The 18,300-nt window shown below is 37.8% G+C and overlaps 1 protein-coding gene across 2 annotated transcripts in view; it reads left to right on the forward strand.

Annotated features, from left to right (window-relative positions):
* SLC16A12 (solute carrier family 16 member 12) overlaps positions 1–17,156 on the forward strand; it is a 98,989-nt gene extending 81,833 nt beyond the window's left edge. For both annotated transcript variants that reach the window (XM_012454746.2, XM_064374121.1), the window contains 5 exons: positions 1,571–1,674; positions 6,270–6,413; positions 8,361–8,940; positions 11,080–11,339; positions 14,441–17,156. In XM_012454746.2, the coding sequence (XP_012310169.2) occupies positions 1,571–1,674; positions 6,270–6,413; positions 8,361–8,940; positions 11,080–11,339; positions 14,441–14,703 (1,351 nt within the window). In that variant the 3' untranslated portion in view covers positions 14,704–17,156. The remainder of the gene's footprint in view (positions 1–1,570; positions 1,675–6,269; positions 6,414–8,360; positions 8,941–11,079; positions 11,340–14,440) is intronic.
* The last annotated feature ends 1,144 nt before the right edge of the window (positions 17,157–18,300 follow it).

Here is an 18,300-nt window from a genome sequence, read left to right on the forward strand (position 1 = left end):
ACTATGTGTGAATGGTGCATCACAGAACTGCAGAAACACATATTGCATGTAACTCCTCTGCTCACATGAAGTCTCTATTGTTCCATTGCACTGCACTTATGAAACACAAATTCAAATATAAAATTATTAAGTTCAGGCAGTGACAGCCGAGCATTAAATCAAGTTTTGTGCTTCTAAGTGCCAGGCTCTGTGTGAATGTGCAGGCTGCACACCCAAGAAGCTGTCCTTGACTAACACAGCAGTCTTGTTTATGTTCTCTCCCTTCTTCTCCAAGCTCTTCCCCACCTACTTTCACACCCAGCAGCAACTGGAGAAGAGAGGGAGAGTGAAAGTAATAGGTTACTACGGATTGTTAAAGCACAATTAATTGGAACTTAGCTCCAAAGAAATTAATAACCTCTTGTTTCATCCCCAGGCCACAGGCCTGATTTCTTCTCGTTTTATCACTGGGCTCTAAAAGCTTCTTGCCTGAATGAGGACACCATGCTAATCCATATAAGCCTCTTCCTAGTTGTACGAGGATGCAAACTTACTTCTGGTTCACATGTCTTTCTCTGAGTAATGAGCTATTTTTCAATATAAATATTTCTTTCTCTTTCTCTGTACATACACACACATATATACACATTTCTGGTTACATAATAAATCATGTTTATTGTAAAGTAATTCAAAATGCTGAATAAAGATTAAAAGAATCATTTCTAGTCTCACCATTTACATATAATGATTATGTACATTTTTAGTGTATGTGTGTATGTGCTTTCAGGAAATTTTCTATTTATATAAACTGTTTTTACAAAAATAAGTTCTTACTATATAAACTATTTTGTAACTTATTTTTTCCTTAACATTATATTGCAAATTTATTTCCAAATCAATAAATACAGATCAACATCATCATTTTTAAGACTTACTGTTTTATTTTATTGGTAGGCCATAATTTATTTAACCAGTCCTTTATTGATGAACAGTTAGATTGGTTATGATATTTGGCTATATTCCAGAATATATCTCTTATATATGTATTATTATTATATCCCTCAGAATATATTCTTTTATATACATATATGTATAATTTTGTGGACTAAATTGGTTCTCCAGAATAATATATCCTTTTATGTCTCTCTCTCTCTCTCTCTATCATCTATCTATCATCATCACCTGATTATTTCCTTTATACAAATCCTAAAAGTGACATTGCTGGTGATATATAATTCTTATTGTCAAATCTTAACTTGTAAAACAACCTCTTAGAAGTTACAGTTGTTAGCAAAACACAAAAATAAATAAGAATCCATGTTTTTGAACTGCCTTTGTTTCCATAAAACCTTCCTTAGAACCATGGTCTTCACATCTACTTGGCTTTAGTAGCCCCTTTGGTGACTGAACACTTGTTCTTCTTGTTCTCCAGCATGATCCAAATAGTCAACTTCTGATTTCCCACGTATTATAGTCTAGCAATTAAAACCCTTGGAGACAGGAACAGCTAATTGAACCAAACATTTTAAGTTCTGGCTCAAATGCATGCTCATTCACTTTTTGTGTAAAATGCCTGCATTGTATTTTTCAGATGTATCTCAATTTTTTTTGTGGAGTTCCAGACATACTTCACTCAGGATTATGCACAAACAGCATGGATCCATTCCATTGTAGATTGTGTGACCATGCTCTGTGGTGAGTATCACTTATTACTGGCCACGCTTTAACTGTGTATGACGAAGTTCCACTGACTTTGATTACTAGTTTTCCTAAGTAGAAGGGCTACATTAAAAACTGACCAGAACTACATGATATAAAGAAAAGACCAATCCTAGTTTCATCCAAAGCCAACCAGACTTGCTCTTGTAATTCATAGTCTTGACTGATGTCAGGTAGACTAGTTACATAAGACTACATAGACTCGGGGGGAGAGATCCAAAATGACTGATGATTAGCAGCTCGGGCACGTACCTCCCAGTGAAAGTGCAAAGAACGAGAGGACGCCACACTTTCAGACGAATATTAGTTGCTCACGGACCAGGAGATTCCCAGTGGAGGAGCTCCACGGGTCGCCAGGGCGACTCTTGTGGCCGGCGTGGCGGTTTTGCTGGTGCCTTAGCACGCCAGTTCTTGGTGCAGAGTCCGGAGATTCCCGGGCAGAAAAGCACCATCAATCTTAACACCGCTGTTTTGGCCGGCTCAGTGGATTGCTCAGATTTTGGTGCAGGGAATCAACAAGTTGGACGTCAGAGACCCAGTTAGAAAGTCGGTAATTATAAAGACGACAGACGGACAAATATATAATGAAGGGAAGAAACCAGCGTAAAAAGGTAGAGAATTCTCAAAATCAGAATGCCTCTCCCTCTACAGGGGATTGCAATTCCTCATCAGTAACGGAACAAGGCTTAATAGATTACACGTGTGTTCCAATAACAGAAGCAGGTTTCAAAACGTGGGTGATAAGAAACTTCTGTGAATTAAAAGAACTTGTTCTAACCCAATGCAAAGAAACTAAAAACCTTGAAAAAAGGTTTGATGAAATGTTAACGAGAATGGACAATTTAGAGAAGAATATAAGTGAATTGATGGAGCTGAAAAACACAACACGAGAACTTCGTGAAGCATGCACAAGTTTAAACAGTCGAATTGATCAAGCAGAAGGAAGGATATCAGAAGTCGAGGACCAGCTCAGTGAAATGAAACGAGAAGACAAGAATGCAGAAAAAAGGATGAAAAGGAATGAGCAAAGTCTCCAGGAAATATGGGACTATGTGAAAAGACCTAATTTACGTTTGATAGGTGTACCTGAATGTGATGAAGAGAATGAATCCAAGTTGGAAAATACTCTTCAGGATATCATTCAGGAAAATTTTCCCAACCTGGCAAGGCAGGGTAATATTCAACTCCAGGTAATACAGAGAACACCACAAAGATATTCTTCAAGAAGACCAACCCCAAGGCACATAATTGCCAGATTTATTAGTGTTGAAATGAAGGAGAAAATACTAAGGGCATCCAGAGAGAAAGGTCAGGTTACCCATAAAGGGAAACCTATCAGACTTACAGCAGATCTCTCAGCAGAAACCCTACAAGCCAGAAAAGAGTGGGGACCAATATTTAACATCCTTAAAGAAAAGAACTTTCAACCCAGAATTTCCTATGCAGCCAAACTAAGCTTTATGAGCGAAGGAAAAATTAAATCTTTTGCGAACAAACAAGTACTTAGAGAGTTCACCACCACCAGGCCTGCTTTACAAGAGCTTCTGAAAGAAGCACTATACATATAAAGGAACAACCAATATCAGCCTTTCCAAAAATATATCAAAAAGCAAAGAACTTTAACACAATAAAAAATTTACATCAACTAATGGGCAAAACAGCCAGCTAGCATCAAACGCCGGTATTAAACTTATATATATTTTAATTGGATAAAAAGCCAAAACCCATCGGTATGCTGCATCCAGGCCCATCTTACATGCAACAATACACAAAGACTCAGAGAGAAGGAGGAAGATTTACCAATCAAACAGAGAGTAAAAATAAACTAATAAATAAAAAGCAGGAGATGCAATTCTTGCCTCTGATAAAGTAGACTTTAAAGCAACAAAGATCAAAAGAGGCGAAGAATGACAATACATAATGGCAAAAGGATCAATGCAACAAGAAGAGCTAACGATTCTATAGATCAACGAGATAGAAAATTAACAAGGATATTCAGAACTTGAACTCAGACCCAGAACAAGTAAACTTAATAAACATTTATAGAACTCTCCACTTCAAATACACAAAACATACATTACCACCTCACACCTATTCCAAAGGTGACTATATAATTGGAAGTAAATCACTCCCCAGTAATCGCATAGCATTTCATAGGTTTAAATTAAATATTGGTTGGCTGTTTGTTTGTTATCTTCTTCCCTTATTCCTTCCTGACTACATCATTAAGTATAATTATCAGTATAAAAGAGGTTTTCAATACCCATTACTAAATTGCATTCTAGCCTGGGCAAGAAACCAATACTCCCATTCTCTCTCCCTCTTTCTTTTCCTTCTCCCTCCTCCCCATTCTCTCTCTCTCTTTCTCTTCCTTTTTCCTCCTTCCTATTCTCTCTCTCTCTTTCTCTTTAAAAAAAAAAAAAACAAAAAAGACTACATAGACTCAAAAGAACACATACGATTTGATTATTTCTGATTTTAGAAGCAATTTAGAGTGTGTGCTTGGCTTCTCTCTTCCAAATGCTATGGCCTTCTCATTCTCCAGTTATACAGTTATTGGATAGTACCATGAGCCATTTCTATATAATCTCCTTCAATGAGTGCCAACAGTGTTGTATCACATCTCAAGTCTTGGATTGCATTCTGTTCCCTTTCTGAGGGTTTGAAATTTGACTGATAGATTTCATCTTTTTCATGTATAAATCTTCATGTTTAGAGAAGTATTGGGGAAGGATAGAATTGTGTAGTCATGAGATAAACATATTCACATATTCATTATGGCTGTGATTTAATTCAGAAAACCCTGAAGATGTTATATAAGGCATGTAGGGTATTCTAGAAATGTATGGAGTTAACATTCCATCTATGTAGTAGAGGACAACAAAGCTGACTTTTTTAAAAAAAAAATAAGTTTCAAACTAACATTATTAAATTGATGTCTTAGAGAGTTTCTAAGATTGAATCAAAAATTGTTTGTAGCCTAGACTCAATCTTTTCATTTAAATGAGTTCTACTGACTCATATTTCTTTTTGGAAAAAAATACACATACTCAGGAATCAGTTGAATTGTACTGAAATGTATAATATTTGTTTGATTTGGAGGAAGTTGAGAGCAGTTCTAAGACTAAAAGCAGGTTTCATGAGAAGGCTAAATCAACCCAACTCTTTCAACTAATAAGAAGGTCTTAAGAGATCAAAAAATCATATATTTGAGTTTTAGAATCTGTCTTTTTTTTTTTTTTTAAAACCACTTGATTTTCAGGGTCTCATTATTCACAGCCTTTGTATCAGCATGCCAAAGAAGCCATGTTTGTCTTCTCAGAATATAAAGGTGATTCGTTTTCCTCACTGCTATATTCTGGAGGAAATTCATAATTTCCCAAATAGGAGGAAATGACTGTAGGTGACCAATATGGTTATAATGACTGTGTGAAGCTTTGAGGAGGGTTGTCAGAAGCAACATATTTAAATTCTATGAAAGACAAAGATGACTGTTGTACACAGTTACCATATACCCATCTACTCACTTTGTGACATGGTATTAGAACATTAAAGTTCCGAGTATGGATGAGAGTCTGCAGAATCACATCTGGGACACCCACTAGGAACAGATCAGCTCTGTGATGAACAGAGAGGCTAACAGTTGAGTTGCCTCCCAATTTCAGTATGATCGATACAAAAATGATCATACTCTACAGACACCCAGAGAATCAGTTCTTCTGATCTTGCTACTAAGAGTTATTGATGTCAGCATGAATTTTTCCTTAGAAAGAAATTTACATGCCTTCCTCACCCATCACTCCTGCCATTAGTGTGAGAGACTCAAAGAGTAAGGGGGTGAAAAAACCTCACACTTGGTGTTAGGTGCTCTTGTTGGTGACCTTGGGCATTCCATATACCCCTGAGCTTCAGTTCCTTTTTGGCCTCTTCTAGCTTTTCTTAATATTCTATGAGCCTTGAAGTCAACATAATTCTGATACGTTGGTAAGTCACAAATCAAGTGAGACCAACCAAAATGTCACTATGGCGTGAAGCATTTTTCTTAGATTTTCTGGGCTTTGATATCTCATCCACAGGGCGTGCTGAAGGCCGAAAGCAGTGCCAGATTGTGAATTTTGTCTATGATCTCTTGTCCTGGTTTTTTGCCACATAACACTGCTGGTCACATGGTGTTGTCTACTTTCTTTCTCCACCAATTAACTGTCACCATTATTGCTAATGATATATGATCAATACTATAGTAAACAACCCGGTGCAAGTGACATGTAATTTAGAAAAGTTGATCAACTGTTTAAAAAACACCCTACAATCCTGCCATTATGATAGAATGAAAAGGAATGAGCACTGAAATGCTGGTCAGGAGACTTGAGTTCTATTCCAGCTCTGATACTTATTGTCTGTGGGACCAGGGACAAATCATTTCCTTTCTCTGGGCCTTAGTTTCCAAAGCTGCAGAATTAAAAGGGTGGGCTCAATGCCTTAAAGGTTCTCTGCTGTGTCAATGCAGCCACAGACTTTTCACAGTACCCTCAAGGCTTTTCTGTTGAACCTATTTCTTATTGTTTTTGAAGCTCCACTTGGGAGTGTTGTGAGTAACCATTTATCCTGTCAAGTGGGAATCATGCTGGGTGGCTTGCTTGCATCTACTGGACTCATCCTGGGCTCGTTTGCCACAAGTCTGAAGCACCTCTACCTCACTCTGGGAGTTCTTACAGGTAAGGGCACTTTATACTACCTGTGTCACCCTGCTCCATCCAGGGGTTGCCAAGCATATCAACAGAGAAGTAATTCATAAAATATTCATTTTGTTAGATGCATAATTTAGTTGACCTAGCTTATGTCTACCTACCTAGCAGTTAAACAGAGCTGGAAATGAGATTACACTACCCTAATGAAAATGCATCACCAATTTAATTTAGCCAGATGGTAAAAGCAACACAGCTTCCTCTTTGGAATTAGTGTATGGCTGAGATTCTGTATTCAGAAGAAACAACATGTTACCCAGGGCAACATGAATTTTCAGCAATGGTCATTCTTCCAACCATTGCCAAGACATTAAAATACTATTGATGGTCAATCTGCGTTGTTCCTACTTTATAAGAAATACCACTGTCCAATAAATGGGAGTTTCTAATTTTAAAAAGCCCTTTATTGTGAATATTCTTATATTACACATTCTTTCTCAAAGCTATGGAAGTATCACTTTAGCAAATTATAATGAATCCCATGGGAAAAAGGCAACGTGCATTCAATAAATCACACTTACAGGGACTGCATAGGAACAAGATGAGTTGGCTGGTGGGACTGTAGTAGGAGTTTGCCCGTCACTTAAAGGGGTGTGGAGAGTAGCACCAACTCCTGCCTGGGCTTTGGGCCATTGGTGTGGCATGAATCAGGTCGATAAATGACATAACCTCATAGTGAGTCTATAAATTTGGCTGTGTTAACTAAAGAAGGTACATCTACCCCTAAAAAACCAAAGAGCCTGACTGCTGCTATGGTGACCAATGAATCCCAGTTTACCACGCACTGTCCTGGTTTTAACACTGAAAGTCCCATATCCAGAAACCCCTCTGGGACCAGGCAACTCTGGGTTGCTGGATACCCTGAACTGCAGATGGAAGCAGGAGCTTCTGAAGGTGTTTCTCCTTTTCCTTCTCTGACATTCTAGCTGCCATAAAATCCAGGCTCAAAGCCCTTCAAATTTTCTTTACTTAAAAAGTAATAGAAGTTGACTTTTTTTTTTTTTTTTAAGACAGGGTATATCTAGCTCTGTCCTCAGGGTGGAGTGCATTGGTGCAATCTCAGCTGCAACCTCTGTCTCTTGGGCTCAAGTCATCCTCCCCACTCAGTTTCCTGAGTAGCTGAGACTACAGGCACATGCCATCACACCTGGCTAATTTTTGTAGTTTTTTTTTTTTTTTTTTTTTTTTGCAGAGGTGGGGTTTTGCCATATTGCCTAGGCTATTCTCAAACTCCTGAGCTCAAGTGATCTGCCTGCCCTAGCCTCCCAAAGTGCTGGGATTATAGGCATGAGCCACTGCACCCAGCCCAAAAGTTGAAGGTCTTTAAAAAGCTTTCTAGAGTGTCAACATTTGTCTACAGACCTTAAGAGATATTTTCACATATGAAAATATACATTGCTATGTTCACATATAAAATTGGCATTATGTTTCCCAACTTTGTAAAATTACCCTGGAATTTTCATCGTTATATATACTATTTGAATCCAAATTCCAGAGTGGTCACAGATTATCAGTATTGTGTCTTCATAGGCAGTGAAGAGTTTACGCAGTTGTCCGGATAATTTAAGTTTAAAAATGGAGGAGGGATAAGTTTCCTTGGTTGGCATTATCCAAATTTTCTAGTGAATTCCAGTTTAGTTTGTACAATGATTTTCATGTTCCTCATTTGATTTTGTTTATGAAGTCATATTTCCTTAAGGGTACTCTCCCTAAGAAGAAAATCATATATATCCTACATTTTCCAAATTGTGAATGACTGGTGAAGGGAGACTCATTTTAAGCTTGATGTAAAAAGCAGCTTTAAAAGAGTTTAATGAAAGATCAGATTCTCTTTAATAAAATAATCGTATTCTGAGATATTTTCTCCCGTTGGCTGTTTTGGTACACCAGCACTCATAGAGCTCTCTTTATCCCCAGGTCTTGGATTTGCACTTTGTTACTCTCCAGCTATTGCCATGGTTGGCAAGTACTTCAACAGACGGAAAGCCCTTGCTTATGGGATCGCCATGTCAGGAAGTGGCATTGGCACCTTCATCCTGGCTCCTGTGGTTCAGCTCCTTATTGAACAGTTTTCCTGGCGGGGAGCCTTACTCATTCTTGGGGGCTTTGTCTTGAATCTCTGTGTTTGTGGTGCCTTGATGAGGCCAATTACTCTTAAAGAGGACCACACAACTCCAGAGCAGAACCATGTCTGTAGAACTCAGAAAGAAGACTTTAAGCGGGTGTCTCCGTATTCATCTTTGACCAAAGAATGGGCACAGACTTGCCTTTGTTGCTGTTTGCAGCAGGAGTATAGGTTTTTACTGATGTCAGACTTTGTTGTGCTCGCCATTTCCGTACTGTTTATGGCTTATGGCTGCAGCCCTCTCTTTGTGTACTTGGTGCCTTATGCTTTGAGTGTTGGAGTGAGTCATCAGCAAGCTGCTTTTCTTATGTCCATACTTGGAGTGATTGACATTATTGGCAACATCACATTTGGATGGCTGACCAACAGAAGGTAAAATTCATAAAACCACAATTGGTTCCCCACCAGGGGACTTTAAGCCTTGAGTTTCTCCTCAGCCCCTTACCATGTGGAATACCTAGGTCTGAATAATGTTAACAAGTCTACAGTATCTGAAGGCATCTCCCTTGCTGGTTCTTCTAGATGAGAGATTGGCAAAATTTTCTATAAAGGGACGGGTAGTAAACATTTTTGGCTTTGTAGGCCATGTGTTCTTTGTCACAACTACCCAACTCTGCTATTATAGTACAAAACAGCCCCAGACAATATGTGAACAAAAGAGAGTGGCTATGTTCCAATAAGACTTTATTTATGCACACTGAAAGGTGAATTTCTCTTATAATTTTCTTGTGTCACAAAATATTTTTCTTTTGATTTTTTCCAACCATTTTAAAACAAAAAAAATTCTTAGTTCACAGGTAATACAAAAAAAGGTTATGGGCCAGATGTGTCTCAATTGCAGAAGCCTAGTGTAACAACAAGTTCTGGTGGTGGATTTAATTCCATCCCAAGACAAGTCAGTCCTCAAGCAAGACAACTTCTGGCTGGGTGTGGTGGTGGTAGTTTCTTTTGAACCACTCCAGATTGGCTAGCAATGGAAAAAGGAGCAGAATCCAGTTCAGGCAGGAGGATCAGGTGCAATGATAACACATTATTTGTAGTCTCATATATATGTTTGACAGTGCAAACTGCAAATAATTTCCTTGTAATTGTAGGCTCAGAAACAAAAGTTACAAGAAATTTACCAAGTAATTTCTTCAGTAAATGCTTATCTGTTTGGACTGAAGAGTGCAGGCTACTCATATTCTCCTAAATGATGAACTATTCACATTTGGGATGTGACCTGCAGAGCTAATACCATCATGTAGCTTCTCACAAATTATGTTTTTGGTAATTAATCAGGCTCCAACTGCCATTCTCCAGTGTTATGAATATAATATTTAGTACGAATTCCACATTTTTAATTGTTAAAGAATAAGGAGAAGAGCAAAGGGTACCTATTTTCACAATCAAATAACTCGGCAAGAAGCAGCCAGGTATAGGTCTAATGGAGGCATGTCTAGTCTGAGGCATACAAGACCTAAGTTCTTGAGCTGGCTCTGCTCCTTATTAACACTGTGACCTACAGAAAGTCACCTAACCATCAGATCCTCAATGATCTCTATCTGTAAAATGAGCCAGTGCAATATTTGCCTGTTGACCTTATATGATTTTGTGAGGTTCAAATGAGGCTTTGGGTAGAAAAATGTAAAGCATAAGCTGTTGAAGCTGACATTATACAGAGTCTTTGAAACAGTGGATATCATAGATGGGTTTGAAGTTATGGGGAAAATTCCACTTTGGAAATCTTGAAATAAGAATTTGTCCTATTCCAAGACCTCCATCATCTCTGGCAAATCATTTTAATGTCTTTGTATCACAGTTTCCCCTTTGTGTAACCACTTGGGTTATTATTTATGATCTATGATGTACCAGATACCAATGGATAACATAACTAAAAACCTGTAATATGGTAGACTGCTAGGAAAATTAGCCTCCTGATGCTTTACATCAAGCTTGTCCAACCTGCAGCCCATGGGCTGCGTGCAGCCCGGGACAGCCGTGAACATGGTCCAACACAAATTTGTAAACTTTCTTAACAACATTTTGAGATTTATGCACACCCCCACTTTTTGGTTTTTTTTAGTTCATCAGCTGTCGTTAGTGTTAGTTTATTTTATGTGTGGCCCACGACAATTCTTCTTCCAATGTGGCCCAGGGAAGCCAAAAGATTGGACACCCCTGCTCTACATGTTAGTTCGTGACTACTTTTACAGTAACCCTGTGAGATAGATAACCTTTCCATTTTATAGCTAAAGAAATTGAGTTAGGCAGGCAGTGGGTGGTAGAACTGGTTTTAATATTCTGCCTTTCTAATTTTGGAGCATTATTCTTTCTACCACACCATGCTTCCTAGAGAGATGAATTCTTGCATTTGCATAAAAGAAGGATAGGAAGACAGCATAGATAACATACAATGGGAATGGTATCTCTATAAGTAACTGCAAGGCTTACTGCTGCATAGCAGTGGTTCTAAAGCTCTTTTACAGAATGTGTACATCTTGTACTCATTTTTGTTCTTCAAATCTACAGGTGTCTGAAGAATTACCAGTATGTTTGCTACCTCTTTGCTGTGGGAATGGATGGGCTCTGCTATCTCTGCCTCCCAATGCTTCAAAGTCTCCCTCTGCTCGTGCCTTTCTCTTGTACCTTTGGCTACTTTGATGGTGCCTACGTGACCCTGATCCCAGTAGTGACTGCAGAGATAGTGGGGACCACCTCTTTGTCATCAGCGCTTGGTGTGGTGTACTTCCTTCACGCAGTGCCATACTTGGTGAGCCCACCCATCGCAGGTAAGTTTCCAGAGAGAAACCCCAATCACCTCTTCTCTTCGGCATATTGATGTGAAAACAGCAAACCCACATGCAGTCAATGAGAAGAACTGTCAAGAGAGTTGGGGAAATGTGAAAGAGAAAAGGGATATAAGAGCCCCCCAAACCATCATGGTTCCACCTACATCCTTGTTTTATAATCTTTTTCCAACCAGGTAGGAACCTTAGCCTACCTGGAAAGAGTAAGTCCCAAATTAGGGTCTTGATTCCTTTCAATGTTAATCATGGGAACAGGGGGATGGAGCAATTGTTTAGCCTTATATAGATAAATAGGACAAGCTGGGCGTGGTGGCTCATGCCTGTAATCCTAGCATTTTGGGAGGCTGAGGCAGGCAGATTGCCTGAGCTCGGGAGTTCAAGACCAGCCTGGGCAACATGGTGAAACCCGAACTCTACACAAATAAAAAAAAATTTGCTGGGCATGGCAACATGCGCCTGTAGTCCCAGCTACTTGGGAAGCTGAGGCAGGAGAATTGTTTGAACCTGGGATGCAGAGGTTGCAGTGATCCAAGATCATGCCACTGCACTCCAGCCTGGGCAAAAGAATGAGACTCTGTTTCTAAACAAACAAACAAATAAATAAATAATAAATAAATAAATAAATAAGTAGGGTACATTCAGAGGGAAGTCTTGTGGGAGAAAAGAATTCCAACAGGGGGAAGTGGGTGATGAGGCTGAAATTATAAATGCCAGTGTCATAGTGGAGTGTTTTGGGTGCCAGACAAAGGAACTGGGCTCTATTCTTCATAGACTATAGGTAGTATTAAAGTTTTTATGTAAAAGGATAATATGGTAAAGTGTATGTTTTAGAAAATGTGATCTAGCAATTGATCTAGTAACTTAGGAGAGAGGTAGCTAAGATTCCATTCTAATAGTTTAGGAGGCAGCTGATAAAGGCCTGAGCTAGGGCTGCTGCAGCAGAAATGATGATGAGCTCTGGGGGAAAGGAGGAAGTTAAAAAAAAATTCAGCAGAATAGCATACAGAGGTGAATGAGAGAAAGAAGTCAAGGATGACTTAGAAAATAATGTCATGGCTGAAAAAATAAGGAAATGCAAGAAAGTGGCTTTGCCTGAAAAATAATGAATATGGTATTTAGATATGTTGAAATTTCTGAAATATACAGGTAAAAATGCACAGTAGAGCTGTTTAAGGATGAAATGTGAGCTTTAATGGATGGCCTGATTTGTATATAGATTTGGGAGTCATCATATAAAGCACCTAGAATGTTTTATAAACTCTAAAATGCTATAGAGTAAAGCATGATTAAACAAATAATTTGACAAATATTTATTGCATTCATTAAATAAGTAATTCAACAAATATTTATTGTGTGTATAACTACCATTGTGTTTATCATGCTGGAGAGAGACAGCAGTAAACAGGTTGGAATCTGTTTCTCCTTCCTAAAGCATGTGGTCTACACCACCTGCATGTGAATCTCCTAGGAACCTTGTTAAAAATGCAGATTCCTTGACACTCCCACCTGTGATCTGAATGTTGAGGATGAGTTCCAGAAATCTACATTTTCGGCCAACTTTGTTGTGATGCTCATGCATGGTAAATAGTGAGAATTACTGTTCCATATTACTATCTGCCTAGATTAAAACTCAGAGAGTGAACAAGGGCTCTGCAGACAGGCAAAAGAGAAGTAACCCAAAACTTTGCCTAGAAAGAAGGCAGGAAATTTTCTGAGGAAGGCAGGGTTTCTGCTATTAGCTATTATTGTGAATAGACTGTTGCAGGCTATTTCCAAATCCAGCAATTGGGGTGGAATAAACACAGCAAACTGGGGGAAATTGTGGCCACTTGACTGGTGCAGATGAAAAATCCTGGTCAGTTTAAACTCCATGATATAGATCTTTATGTTTAGTGCTCTGTTTTTGAAAACTGCCCCCAGAATGTTCCCACATCCTCCCTCCATTGCCTATTTCAGTGTTCACCAACCTTTAGAAACAGTGTCATTCTGTCAAAGGTCACAGGACACAAATGAAATTGGGATTCATGAATCCTTTCCTCAGTCCATGGCCTTTACTGGCAAATCAGACATTATATTCATTACTGGGAATTAGAGGATTAAGACATGATTTCTTATTGTACCATTTTCTTATTTATTTACCTTTCAAATGGCAACTCTCTACACAGTCTTTTCTGTTTGGTGCTATAGAAATGCACAAGTAAATCAAACAATAACTAAAATATTTGAGAGTAGTTTAAATTCAGGAAATTTTGTGGGGCTTATAACAACTTCTACATGCCGTTTTTGACTAATGGATGTGAAGTGGGTGAGAGAAGAAACCATATACTTCTCTGATGAGTTTTTTTTGGCAGATAAGGAAAGTTTGAAGGAATTAAAAAAAAACCTTTTGTTCATTATAAAATAATTGCCTGACAAAGTGTAATGTTACCCCACTGGTTTTCTAATCATTGTGGCTACTATTTTGCATGTCATATGCCCTGGTTTTCCTCAAAATTTAGAGCTGAGATAGATATCGAGATTAATTTCTTGCAGCAAGAGATAAAGAAAAAAAGCTACTTTGCATTTGCAACTTCTGAAATGGCCCAAAGTTCAGATTTTCAAACTGGATAGAGTACAATGACTGAATCCAGTTGAAAATGTGGATTTTGCTTTGAAGCATGTCATGTTACTCAAAATAGTGTGTGGGTGTTGTGAATACTACTGGCATTTTGTACAAATATATTCTCTTAACACCCTAGATAAATTATTCCAACTTTAATCATTTAAATGATGCTACTTTTAGCTTTCTACCAGATTTCATGAAGTTAATAGTAACTAATATTTATGTTGTGACTACTAAGTACATAATGCTCTTCCAAGTACTTTACATAACAACAATCAATTCACTTTAGAAGTTTCCCTGGAAAACAGAATGTATTTTTCAGTTGCTGCACAATATTTTTAGGTGACCTGCTTTTTGTCTCAAAATTACAATTGGTGGTGCTATCAATCCATTATTATCCTCACAAATAGTTAGAATTTGAGAGTGGGTAAACGATTTAATTTTCAGCTCAACAATATAATTTTGCTGTTGTTTGTTACAGGATGGCTGGTAGATACCACTGGCAGCTACACTGCAGCATTCCTCCTTTGTGGATTTTCAATGATATTTAGCTCTGTGTTGCTTGGCTTTGCTAGACTTGTAAAGAGAATGAGAAAAACCCAGCTGCAGTTCATTGCCAAAGAATCTGATCCCAAGCTGCAGCTATGGACCAATGGAGCAGTGGCTTATTCTGTGACAAGAGAATTAGATCAGAAACATGGGGAGTCTGTGGCTACAACAGTGCTTGGTTACAGTCCCACGTGACCAATGACCTTGAGCCCCAGAATCTTCAGGGTTGAGAGAGGTGGGGCCACCAGATTCTTCATGTTTCTGAAACTTTATTTTGGCAGAAGTATTACCTTCCAAGGAAATTATTATTGTTTCATTACCATATTAATATTTATAAGGGAAAATAGCACATAATAAAGAAAGCTGGACTAGCCCAGAGGCTTCTCATTTGGGATTTGTACTCATAACTGAACTCATATCTTTTGGTCAAGGAGCATGGCTCTGGAAGAAATGTAAGGACACAACTGATATAATTAGCTGTACTTAGGGATAATTTCAAGGTGTAACCAAAGCAGATGACGCTGGGCAGCAGATTTGATCCAGTCTCAGCCCCTTCATGTTCCCTCCTCAGAAAGAAAATGGAAACATTAACATGTTGCTTTGCTTACCTTGTTTGATTTGGAGAAGGAAGGTCAGCTTGGGTGTGGTGGTGGAGAATGAAGATGCCATACCTTTTTCATGATGGAGTTTCTAATTAAGGTTTTACTTGGGGTTGTTAAAGGATACTTGAGAGTCTTCAAAAGGTGGTGACTAATATAGAAAGAAACTCTTTTTTTTTCTCTTAGTCTTCCAGCCAGCCTTTGCCTCTGCTCAAGGGTAGACACCACTTTGAGAATCCAAATAATCATGGAATGCCATGATTGGAATAGATCTTAAAGGGTGGCTGGTGAGATCTATTTGAAATTGTCCACTGGAAAACTGAAAGCTCTTTTCCTAAGACTGAGTCCCAAGCTCTCACCTTTGTTACCATCACATATAATACTTACTCTAAATTTAGTAGAACATACTCAGGCACAAGGACAACCTCTCAATCTTACCTGAAATGTTAACAATACCAAAACTTCTCATTTTTTACCTTTAGAGAAAAAGCTCTTAAATTGCAGACACATTCCTGTTAGGATGAAAAAATGTTGGCGGTATTCCAATTGGGCAGGAATTGAATTCTTGAATCAGCAGGTCTCTGGTGAGAGTTTTCTTTGCAGATCAGACATTTAGTTTCATCATTGCCCAAAAGAGGATTGGAGGGGGTCAGTTATCTGAAAAATATTATCCTGGAGATATTCTAAAGGTGAGATTATTTTCTCCCTGTGTTAATTCTTGTTCCATTGTTCACTGCTTTTCATCTCTTTATGGATAATAATTAGAAATCTACTTCTTAGATTAGAAGTTTATTCACCCTCAAATACTCTACTTTTCTATGGTTTGGGATAGATAATTTCTGAGTCTTCAGATTGAAGAGGGAAGGAATGGAGGGAAGAAAATGTCCAGATCTCCCAGCTTGTCTCCAACCATTTTAAGTCTAAAGAATTATAATCCTGAATTCCACATCATGTCACACCTGTAAATAGGTGCAAATTATGCAATCAATTTTAATTATTCTGTAGTTTAAAATCCAAATGTCAAGGAACTGTTTTGATCCTGAAGGCTTTTAATCCACTGTCTCCTAAAAGGCCTCACAAGTGCTGGGGTAAAGAAAACAGCAATGAGGAAGATCCTGGGTTACTGTGTATGCTCAGCAAGAGAGCTTGCCTTTCCCTGGATTATTTCATAAAATCACATGTTAATACATTGCTTTCAGAATGAAATACTGACTTGATTTGATAAGAGAAAATGGTAGTATTTCATAGTTATTTTCAAGAGAGAAATTTAAATGTTATCTGTTTTCTCCTTACTTAGTTTAAGAATTTAGTTTTGAACCCCATTGACTTTGTCATTTGCAATTTAAAAAATATTTGGAAGATGTCTGTAAAAAGTCAAAGTTAAAATGAAGTTATATCTGTTTGGAATAGCACTTTGCCCTAAATATCATTTTTTGAATTTTCAAGCCTAAAGATTTTAAAAAATATAAATAGTTACAAGTATTCTTATACATTTTTTTTCATCATAATCACAACAAAATTTTGTTTATGTGGTTCTGCAATATAATTCCTGTGAAGTATTATACGTATTTATGAAAAATAAGCATAATGATAAGAACTTTCAAAGATTTTGTATGGGAGATTTGACTTTAAACATGCGTAGATTTGCATTTTGCTTTCTCTTTTGAAGGAGCATTTTTAGAAAAACAGTAAGAAAAATGTACATCTTAAGGTCTACTATTTTACATTTCTACACGGAATTTTACTGTTAATGTTCCATGTGCCTATACTGTTTATTTCAAAACTGAGAAATTCATGGGAATGGTGTATTTTGTGGAATCAAGAACAAAATTGTAGTGGGATAATTTTACATCTTAAATTTTTCTTTCTACTACTGTAAGTTCTACTTTGGAATTATCTGAGTAGAAAAGCAGAAGACATGATCTAACTTTGTAGATACACTGTATGATTGGGCTTTTTGTTCAGATTGCAATTTCATTAATAGATGAAATATTTATGCTAATATTTTCTTATTTCAAAAGCAAAATAAAATGAGTTTATTGTCCTGTGTTTGGAAAGACATTTTTCCCTTGGACAAGGGGTTTGGATTGCATGGTGAGTGGACCTGTCTGGATCATGCTAAGATGTGGTCAGCATTTTAAGATGTGGTAAGTAATCAAATAATTTACAAAAACCAAAAGTCTTTACTGAGTTCTTCCAATGTGCGAGCTATTGTGCTGGGCACTTCCTATGCATTGTCTCTTTTAACCCCCCTAGTGACCTCTATTATTATCATTTTGTAGATGTGGAAACTGAGTCACCAGTTCCCACAGCTTGGTATCCACTGCATTCCTCTAGTGTGAAGTCCTGTAAAACTGGGATGCTACTGATGCTGAAGCCCGGTATCCTTCCCCTGTGCCTACTTGGATCATCTTATGTGGGTTCAAGAAGCTGTTTGGAAACAGATATTCCCGTGGGCAGATAAAATCCTGTGGATTATGCTTCAATCTTCTAATCAATATTAAAGGAAGAGTTTAGATTGGAGATTTCCAAGAGTTTTCCCAAGAGGTTCTATCAAAACCATTACTTCCAAGCTCAGTGGTTTAATTTGCTGTTGATTGATCCAGGCTTCTTTTGAAGAGCATTTAGGGTTAGGGGGTGATCCAGGCTTATTTTGAGGAGCATTGAGGGTTGGGGAGCATACTTTGTCCCAAAAGTGAGTAAGTTCCACTGTTTGTCTTTCACATTACCAAAGTCAGGCTTTCTGTGAGGAGCTGAGTTCTTTTTCAAGTGCTTTCACCATTGCTGTGATAATGAGAATGGTAATGTCTATTTGGCACTCCCTTTCCTGGTTCCAGTAGGTCTAATTCTGAAATTGTTTATTGAAAATGAAATAGTACAAATTGAGAGTAGACATCTGAGTTTCTTTTCTCACACATGAAAGTTTGAGTTAAAAAAAGGTGGTTTTATTTTTGTAACTCTGTCAAACAATAGATTTTTATCTGTTGCCAGCTCAGTTGCCAATGACAGACGATTGAGATTTTGTCGCATAGTATAGAAAACTATTTGGTTGGGGGAGTGGGAAGATGTTAAATAATGATAAAAGGACTGACATTTAAGGCAACATTATGGTTATGGTACTTTTCAAACATATGCAAAAGTAGAATGAATAGTATACTCAATGTACCTATCCCCCCACATCTACAATTACCTA

The sequence above is a fragment of the Aotus nancymaae genome, unplaced genomic scaffold (genome assembly GCF_030222135.1).
Source record: "Aotus nancymaae isolate 86718 unplaced genomic scaffold, 86718_ANA_hifiasm-v0.15.2.pri h1tg000010l, whole genome shotgun sequence".
NCBI classification, from domain to species: domain Eukaryota; kingdom Metazoa; phylum Chordata; class Mammalia; order Primates; family Aotidae; genus Aotus; species Aotus nancymaae.